Here is an 11,589-nt window from a genome sequence, read left to right as displayed (position 1 = left end):
TGGGGGTTTTAGGCTGGGTTTCTGTACAGCACTTTGAGATATCAGCTGATGTAGGAAGGGCTATATAAATACATTCGATTGATTGACTGTGTACCCTGATTATACTAAACATTGACTGTGTACCCTGATTATACCCCCCCCCCCCTCCCCCTCTCTCTCTAGGAGTATGAGCGTCTGGCCGCCCAGTTGGATGGGGCCAGGATGCCCCTGGCTGAAAAGGTGCAGACATTTGCCCCCACCCTCAGTAAGATACCCCTGGTGGAGGCAGCGGAGGAACATGCTGAACTACTCAATGAGCTGGCCATGAACCTCTCCAGGTGAGGAGTTGATGGAGGGTTGATGGAGGGTTGATGGAGGGTTGATGGAGGGTTGATGGAGGGTTGATACAATGGTTGATGGATGGTTGATACAATGGTTGATGGATGGTTGATGGATGGTTGATGGATGGTTGATACAATGGTTGATGGATGGTTGATGGATGGTTGATACGATGGTTGATGGACGGTTGATGGATGGTTGATGGATGGTTGATACAATGGTTGATGGATGGTTGATGGATGGTTAATGGATGGTTGATACAATGGTTGATACAATGGTTGATACAATGGTTGATACAATGGTTGATACAATGGTTGATACAATGGTTGATGGATGGTTGATACAATGGTTGATGGATGGTTGATGGATGGTTGATACGTTGGTTGATGGATGGTTGATGGAGGGTTGATACGATGGTTGATGGAGGGTTGATGGATGGTTGATGGATGGTTGATGGTTGGTTGATACGTTGGTTGATGGATGGTTGATGGAGGGTTAATGGATGGTTGATGGAGGGTTGATGGATGGTTGATGGAGGGTTGATACGATGGTTGATGGAGGGTTGATGGATGATTAATGGAGGGTTGATGGATGGTTGATACGTTGGTTGATTGATTTATCGATTGGTTGATTGATCTGACCTCGACTTCACGTTTTCTCCTCTGTGTTGCAGTGTGATCTCCAACACCAACAAGGACGGTTTCATCCAGCGAGCGGTGAACGCGTCACGGGCGTACTCTGACATCATCGACGCCGTCAGAGACGCTGAGACTGCTGCCAACCAAGCTGCTGTGGATGCACTGGAGGTAAGGACAACACACACACACACACACGTATTTCCTACATTTGTGAGGACACTCTGAGACTCACAGAAACAACAGTACACTATATGCATTGGACATGTGTGGCACCTTAACGTTGCCACAATGGGCCTGTCAGAAACTAACAGTACAGTATGTTTTGGCGTTGATGCAGTCGTTGTTGATTTGTGCAGAATGTGAAGGGTCGGGACCTGGGCCAGGTAGCTGACGGTCTGAGGAATCAGAGTTCTGAACTGCTGGAGGACGCCGTCACACTTCAACGGGAACTGAATGACGGTACTGATGTAACAAGTATTGTTTCCTCCCACTTCTGGATGAATAGAAATTAGTTTCGGTGACGAATAAAGAGGAGAAGAAGAAGAAGACAATTCTGGAGACTCCAAGTTGAAATCAGGAGGGATTTTTAACAGGGAGGAAACTAGGATTTCTGGGAAAACTGGGTATGGAGGTAACAAACCTCCTGGTTGTTGCTTGTCGTTTGATAGGGTTTTTTTTTTGTTGTTGTGTGTGTTGATTTTCTTTAACAAGTGAGGAAAAACAGCATGATTTTATTTCATATCTTATTGTTGCCTTTCGTCTGTCAGATCTGAAGCCTCGTCTCCGGGACGCCATGACTCATCTGGAAGAGGCCAAGCGGAAACACACGACTCTACTGAAAGACCTTGAGATGGTGCAGAGTAACCTCAACTTCAGCCGAGGTAAGGTCACACACACACACACACAGAGAGACACACACACACACACAGAGAGACACACACACACACACACACAGAGACACACACACACATACACACACACACACACAGAGAGACACACACACACACACAGAGACACACACACACACACACACAGAGACACACACACACATACACACACACACACACAGAGAGACACACACACACACACACACACACACACAGAGACACACACACACACACACAGAGACACACACACACACACACACACAGAGACACACACACACACACACACACACACAGACACACACACACACACACAGAGAGACACACACACACACACACACACACAGAGACACACACACACACACACACAGAGAGAGACACACACACACACACACACACACACACACACAGAGACACACACACACACACACATGTTCCAGACCATCGTTGTGAATAAGAGCAGGTCCTCATCGTATACAAGTACAACACAAACACGTTGCTTAAACCCAGTCCAATACTGCCTACCCTATCCCTCCAACCCCTACCTGTACAGTACAACACAAGCACGTTGCTTAATTAAACCCAGTCCAATACTGCCTATCTTATCCCTCCAACCCATACCTGTACAGTACAACACAAACATGTTGCTTAAACCCAGTCCAATACTGCCTACCTTATCCCTCCAACCCCTACCTGTACAGTACAACACAAACATGTTGCTTAAACCCAGTCCAATACTGCCTACCCTATCCCTCCAACCCATACCTGTACAGTACAACACAAACACGTTGCTTAAACCCAGTCCAATACTGCCTACCTTATCCCTCCAACCCCTACCTGTACAGTACAACACAAACACGTTGCTTAAACCCAGTCCAATACTGCCTACCCTATCCCTCCAACCCATACCTGTACAGTACAACACAAACATGTTGCTTAAACCCAGTCCAATACTGCCTACCTTATCCCTCCAACCCATACCTGTACAGTACAACACAAACACGTTGCTTAAACCCAGTCCAATACTGCCTACCCTATCCCTCCAACCCCTACCTGTACAGTACAACACAAACATGTTGCTTAAACCCAGTCCAATACTGCCTACCTTATCCCTCCAACCCATACCTGTACAGTACAACACAAGCACGTTGCTTAAACCCAGTCCAATACTGCCTACCCTATCCCTCCAACCCATACCTGTACAGTACAACACAAACACGTTGCTTAAACCCAGTCCAATACTGCCTACCTTATCCCTCCAACCCATACCTGTACAGTACAACACAAACATGTTGCTTAAACCCAGTCCAATACTGCCTACCCTATCCCTCCAACCCCTACCTGTACAGTACAACACAAACACGTTGCTTAAACCCAGTCCAATACTGCCTACCCTATCCCTCCAACCCATACCTGTACAGTACAACACAAACATGTTGCTTAAACCCAGTCCAATACTGCCTACCTTATCCCTCCAACCCATACCTGTACAGTACAACACAAACATGTTGCTTAAACCCAGTCCAATACTGCCTACCTTATCCCTCCAACCCATACCTGTACAGTACAACACAAACACGTTGCTTAAACCCAGTCCAATACTGCCTACCCTATCCCTCCAACCCCTACCTGTACAGTACAACACAAACATGTTGCTTAAACCCAGTCCAATACTGCCTACCTTATCCCTCCAACCCATACCTGTACAGTACAACACAAACACGTTGCTTAAACCCAGTCCAATACTGCCTACCCTATCCCTCCAACCCCTACCTGTACAGTACAACACAAACACGTTGCTTAAACCCAGTCCAATACTGCCTACCTTATCCCTCCAACCCATACCTGTACAGTACAACACAAACATGTTGCTTAAACCCAGTCCAATACTGCCTACCCTATCCCTCCAACCCCTACCTGTGCATATTGTCCTCCAGAGGAAACGGCTAAGGTTATAGAGGAGGCGAAGGCTGCAGCCGAGGAGGCCAACAGTACAGCAGCGAAGGTAGAGGATACCCTGGCACCTATCAAAGAGCAGCTGGACCAATGGCAGCAGCAGTACGGAGACGCTAACACCACCAATGAGGACATAAACAAGGCCTTCCTGGAGGCCAACAAGTCTGGTAGGTCTACAACCACTACTCTGGTAGGACCACTAGATACCACTAGATACCACTAGACAGTAGGTCTGGTAGGACCACTAGATACCACTAGATACCACTAGACAGTGGGGTTGGTAAGACCACTAGACACCACTAGACGGTAGGTCTGGTAGGAATCAAATCAAATCAAATTTATTTATATAGCCCTTCGTACATCAGCTGATATCTCAAAGTGCTGTACAGAAACCCAGCCGAAAACCCCAAACAGCAAGCAATGCAGGTGTAGAAGCATGGACCACTAGACCACTAGATACCACTAGGACCACTAGATACCACTAGACGGTAGGTCTGGTAGTGCCACTAGATACCACTAGATACCACTAGACAGTGGGGTTGGTAAGACCACTAGACACCACTAGACGTTAGGTCTGGTAGGACCACTAGATACCACTAGATGGTAGGTCTGGTAGTGCCAATAGATACCACTAGACGGTAGGTCTGGTAGGACCACTAGATACCACTAGATACCACTAGACGGTAGGTCTGGTAGGACCACTAAATACCACTAGACGGTAGGTCTGGTAGGACCACTAGATACCACTAGATACCACTAGACAGTAGGTCTGGTAGGACCACTAGATACCACTAGATACCACTAGTCAGTAGGTCTGGTAGGACCACTAGATACCACTAGATACCACTAGACAGTAGGTCTGGTAGGGCCACTAGATACCACTAGATACCACTAGACAGTAGGTCTGGTAGGACCACTAGATACCACTAGATACCACTAGACAGTAGGTCTGGTAGGACCACTAAATACCACTAGACGGTAGGTCTGGTAGGACCACTAGATACCACTAGATACCACTAGACAGTAGGTCTGGTAGGACCACTAGATACCACTAGATACCACTAGTCAGTAGGTCTGGTAGGACCACTAGATACCACTAGATACCACTAGACAGTAGGTCTGGTAGGGCCACTAGATACCACTAGATACCACTAGACGGTAGGTCTGGTAGGACCACTAGATACCACTAGATACCACTAGACAGTAGGTCTGGTAGGACCACTAAATACCACTAGACGGTAGGTCTGGTAGGACCACTAGATACCACTAGATACCACTAGACAGTAGGTCTGGTAGGACCACTAGATACCACTAGATACCACTAGTCAGTAGGTCTGGTAGGACCACTAGATACCACTAGATACCACTAGACAGTAGGTCTGGTAGGGCCACTAGATACCACTAGATACCACTAGACGGTAGGTCTGGTAGGACCACTAGATACCACTAGATACCACTAGACAGTAGGTCTGGTAGGACCACTAGATACCACTAGACGGTAGGTCTGGTAGGACCACTAGATACCACTAGATACCACTAGACAGCAGAGCTGGTAGGACCACTAGATACCTCTAGACAGTAGTTCTGGTAGGACCACTAGATACCGCTAGATAGTAGGTCTGGTAGGACCACTATATACAACTAGACAGTAGTTCTGGTAGGACCACTAGATACCACTAGATAGTAGTTCTGGTAGGACCACTAGATACCGCTAGATAGTAGGTCTGGTAGGACCACTATATACAACTAGACAGTAGTTCTGGTAGGACCACTAGATACCACTAGATAGTAGTTCTGGTAGGACCACTAGATACCACTAGACAGTAGGTCTGGTAGGACCGCTAGATACCACTAGACAGTAGTTCTGGTAGGACCACTATATACCACTAGACAGTAGTTCTGGTAGGACCACTATATACCACTAGACAGTAGTTCTGGTAGGACCACTATATACCACTAGACAGTAGTTCTGGTAGGACCACTATATACCACTAGACAGTAGTTCTGGTAGGACCACTAAATACCACTAGATAGTAGTTCTGGTAGGACCACTAGATACCACTAGACAGTAGGTCTGGTAGGACCGCTAGAGACCACTAGACAGTAGGTCTGGTAGGACCACTAGATACCACTAGACAGTAGGTCTGGTAGGACCACTAGATACTACTAGTAGGTCCTTTATAGTATCACCATACAGAGGTCAAGGACGCTAGCTTGTCTTCCATTTTGAATGTTGCTTTTAAAGCTGATCAGGATTGACTGTGTGTACAGACTTCCTCAATGAAGAAACATTTGCTCAAGTCTGATTGGTTTAGACTGACGGAACATTTTCTGTCTGTTTGTGTCTCTCCAGTGGGAATGTTGGGCGAGGCCATCCCAATACTGATGAAGAAGCTGGACAAGCTGCAGAACCACTCAGCCCAGATGCCCAACATCTCAGAGAACATCCTCAGGATCAGACAGCTCATCGCAGAGGCTCGCAAGGCCGCCAGCAAAGTACGGTGGCTCATACGGGACAAACATAACCCGGGCCCTCAATAGGAATACATGTGCTACAAATGTGTCTGTTAAATGTAGTTATTGTTTGAAAACACAGATATTATAGAACATCTATCTACTATGGTTACGTCAACATACGTAGGAATGGACGACGGGCGTTTTTTAATTTCCTCTTTTCTCCCTGTCAGGTGAGCGTACCTGTGAAGTTCAACGGGACATCGGGTGTGCAGGTGCGCACCCCCAGTAACCTGGCAGACCTGGCAGCTTACACCTCCCTCAAGTTCTACATCACCCTGCCCGAGGCCTCACGCGCCCGCAGACAGGACCAACCAGACAAACAGTTTGTCTTTTATCTCGGAAACAAGGACGTGAGTATTTTATAATTATTATTATTATTAAATTCTTGTTTATTCCTTTATATTTTATTTTAATACAAATAGACGACACATATATCATCAGAAAATACTAAATAAAATAATAAATACTACCGTATCTTCCTCGCACACTGTGGGACAGGGAATATTGAATATACGTTTTCTTTTAAGCATTTATATACATTTATAAGCCTGAAAGGATACCATTAGACAGTATATATACCATTAGACAGTATATATACCATTAGACAGTATATATACCATTAGACAGTATATATACCATTAGACAGTATATATCATTAGACAGTATATATACCATTAGACAGTATATATCATTAGACAGTATATATACCATTAGACAGTATATATCATTAGACAGTATATATACCATTAGACAGTATATATCATTAGACAGTATATATACCATTAGACAGTATATATCATTAGACAGTATATATACCATTAGACAGTATATATCATTAGACAGTATATATACCATTAGACAGTATATATCATTAGACAGTATATATACCATTAGACAGTATATATCATTAGACAGTATATATACCATTAGACAGTATATATCATTAGACAGTATATATACCATTAGACAGTGTATATCATTAGACAGTGTATACCATTAGACAGTGTATATACCATTAGACAGTGTATATCATTAGACAGTATATATACCATTAGACAGTATATATACCATTAGACAGTGTATATCATTAGACAGTATATATACCATTAGACAGTATATATCATTAGACAGTATATATACCATTAGACAGTATATATCATTAGACAGTATATATACCATTAGACAGTGTATATCATTAGACAGTGTATACCATTAGACAGTGTATATACCATTAGACAGTATATATCATTAGACAGTATATATACCATTAGACAGTGTATATACCATTAGACAGTATATATACCATTAGACAGTGTATATCATTAGACAGTATATATACCATTAGACAGTATATATCATTAGACAGTATATATACCATTAGACAGTGTATATACCATTAGACAGTGTATATATCATTAGACAGTGTATATCATTAGACAGTATATATATACCATTAGACAGTGTATATCATTAGACAGTGTATATACCATTAGACAGTGTATATATCATTAGACAGTGTATATACCATTAGACAGTATATATATACCATTAGACAGTGTATATACCATTAGACAGTATATATTTACCATTAGACAGTGTATATATCATTAGACAGTATATATACCATTAGACAGTATATATATACCATTAGACAGTGTATATACCATTAGACAGTATATATATCATTAGACAGTGTATATACCATTAGACAGTATATATATACCATTAGACAGTATATATATACCATTAGACAGTGTATATACCATTAGACAGTGTATATATCATTAGACAGTATATATATACCATTAGACAGTGTATATACCATTAGACAGTGTATATATCATTAGACAGTATATATATCATTAGACAGTGTATATACCATTAGACAGTATATATATACCATTAGACAGTGTATATACCATTAGACAGTGTATATACCATTAGACAGTATATATATCATTAGACAGTGTATATACCATTAGACAGTATATATATACCATTAGACAGTGTATATACCATTAGACAGTGTATATATCATTAGACAGTATATATATACCATTAGACAGTGTATATACCATTAGACAGTGTATATATCATTAGACAGTATATATATACCATTAGACAGTGTATATACCATTAGACAGTATATATTTACCATTAGACAGTGTATATCATTAGACAGTGTATATACCATTAGACAGTGTATATCATTAGACAGTGTATATACCATTAGACAGTATATATTTACCATTAGACAGTGTATATATCATTAGACAGTATATATTTACCATTAGACAGTGTATATATCATTAGACAGTATATATACCATTAGACAGTGTATATCATTAGACAGTGTATATATCATTAGACAGTATATATATACCATTAGACAGTGTATATACCATTAGACAGTGTATATATCATTAGACAGTGTATATCATTAGACAGTATATATATACCATTAGACAGTGTATATCATTAGACAGTGTATATACCATTAGACAGTGTATATATCATTAGACAGTGTATATCATTAGACAGTATATATATACCATTAGACAGTGTATATCATTAGACAGTGTATATACCATTAGACAGTGTATATATCATTAGACAGTATATATATACCATTAGACAGTGTATATCATTAGACAGTGTATATATCATTAGACAGTATATATATACCATTAGACAGTGTATATACCATTAGACAGTGTATATATCATTAGACAGTGTATATCATTAGACAGTATATATATACCATTAGACAGTGTATATCATTAGACAGTGTATATACCATTAGACAGTGTATATATCATTAGACAGTGTATATACCATTAGACAGTGTATATACCATTAGACAGTATATATTTACCATTAGACAGTGTATATATCATTAGACAGTATATATATACCATTAGACAGTGTATATCATTAGACAGTGTATATATCATTAGACAGTATATATATACCATTAGACAGTGTATATACCATTAGACAGTGTATATATCATTAGACAGTGTATATCATTAGACAGTATATATATACCATTAGACAGTGTATATCATTAGACAGTGTATATACCATTAGACAGTGTATATATCATTAGACAGTGTATATCATTAGACAGTGTATATACCATTAGACAGTATATATATACCATTAGACAGTGTATATATCATTAGACAGTGTATATCATTAGACAGTATATATACCATTAGACAGTGTATATACCATTAGACAGTGTATATCATTAGACAGTATATATACCATTAGACAGTGTATATCATTAGACAGTATATATACCATTAGACAGTGTATATCATTAGACAGTGTATATACCATTAGACAGTGTATATCATTAGACAGTATATATACCATTAGACAGTGTATATCATTAGACAGTATATATACCATTAGACAGTATATATCATTAGACAGTATATATACCATTAGACAGTGTATATCATTAGACAGTGTATACCATTAGACAGTGTATATACCATTAGACAGTATATATCATTAGACAGTATATATACCATTAGACAGTGTATATACCATTAGACAGTATATATACCATTAGACAGTGTATATCATTAGACAGTATATATACCATTAGACAGTATATATCATTAGACAGTATATATACCATTAGACAGTGTATATACCATTAGACAGTGTATATATCATTAGACAGTGTATATCATTAGACAGTATATATATACCATTAGACAGTGTATATCATTAGACAGTGTATATACCATTAGACAGTGTATATATCATTAGACAGTGTATATACCATTAGACAGTATATATATACCATTAGACAGTGTATATACCATTAGACAGTATATATTTACCATTAGACAGTGTATATATCATTAGACAGTATATATACCATTAGACAGTATATATATACCATTAGACAGTGTATATACCATTAGACAGTATATATATACCATTAGACAGTATATATATACCATTAGACAGTGTATATACCATTAGACAGTATATATTTACCATTAGACAGTGTATATATCATTAGACAGTGTATATACCATTAGACAGTATATATATACCATTAGACAGTATATATATACCATTAGACAGTGTATATACCATTAGACAGTGTATATATCATTAGACAGTATATATATACCATTAGACAGTGTATATACCATTAGACAGTGTATATATCATTAGACAGTATATATATCATTAGACAGTGTATATACCATTAGACAGTATATATATACCATTAGACAGTGTATATACCATTAGACAGTGTATATACCATTAGACAGTATATATATCATTAGACAGTGTATATACCATTAGACAGTATATATATACCATTAGACAGTGTATATACCATTAGACAGTGTATATATCATTAGACAGTATATATATACCATTAGACAGTGTATATACCATTAGACAGTGTATATATCATTAGACAGTATATATATACCATTAGACAGTGTATATACCATTAGACAGTATATATTTACCATTAGACAGTGTATATCATTAGACAGTGTATATACCATTAGACAGTGTATATCATTAGACAGTGTATATACCATTAGACAGTATATATTTACCATTAGACAGTGTATATATCATTAGACAGTATATATTTACCATTAGACAGTGTATATATCATTAGACAGTATATATACCATTAGACAGTGTATATCATTAGACAGTGTATATATCATTAGACAGTATATATATACCATTAGACAGTGTATATACCATTAGACAGTGTATATATCATTAGACAGTGTATATCATTAGACAGTATATATATACCATTAGACAGTGTATATCATTAGACAGTGTATATACCATTAGACAGTGTATATATCATTAGACAGTGTATATCATTAGACAGTATATATATACCATTAGACAGTGTATATCATTAGACAGTGTATATACCATTAGACAGTGTATATATCATTAGACAGTATATATATACCATTAGACAGTGTATATCATTAGACAGTGTATATATCATTAGACAGTATATATATACCATTAGACAGTGTATATACCATTAGACAGTGTATATATCATTAGACAGTGTATATCATTAGACAGTATATATATACCATTAGACAGTGTATATCATTAGACAGTGTATATACCATTAGACAGTGTATATATCATTAGACAGTGTATATACCATTAGACAGTGTATATACCATTAGACAGTATATATTTACCATTAGACAGTGTATATATCATTAGACAGTATATATATACCATTA

At 38.6% G+C, this 11,589-nt stretch overlaps 1 protein-coding gene across 1 annotated transcript in view; it reads left to right on the top strand.

The window, feature by feature from the left end:
• The window catches only part of lama5 (laminin, alpha 5), a 276,711-nt gene that overhangs the window by 203,519 nt on the left and 61,603 nt on the right, over positions 1–11,589 (top strand). Inside the window, exons 55-61 of the mRNA XM_036947797.1 lie at positions 163–317; positions 992–1,124; positions 1,313–1,415; positions 1,724–1,837; positions 3,778–3,963; positions 6,150–6,292; positions 6,484–6,663. Coding sequence (XP_036803692.1) covers positions 163–317; positions 992–1,124; positions 1,313–1,415; positions 1,724–1,837; positions 3,778–3,963; positions 6,150–6,292; positions 6,484–6,663 — 1,014 coding nt within the window. The remainder of the gene's footprint in view (positions 1–162; positions 318–991; positions 1,125–1,312; positions 1,416–1,723; positions 1,838–3,777; positions 3,964–6,149; positions 6,293–6,483; positions 6,664–11,589) is intronic.

Source organism: Oncorhynchus mykiss, chromosome 16, assembly GCF_013265735.2.
Source record: "Oncorhynchus mykiss isolate Arlee chromosome 16, USDA_OmykA_1.1, whole genome shotgun sequence".
Classification (NCBI taxonomy): domain Eukaryota; kingdom Metazoa; phylum Chordata; class Actinopteri; order Salmoniformes; family Salmonidae; genus Oncorhynchus; species Oncorhynchus mykiss.
The sequence above is the reverse complement of the archived record's forward strand: the minus strand, read 5'-3'. Positions and strand labels throughout refer to the sequence as shown.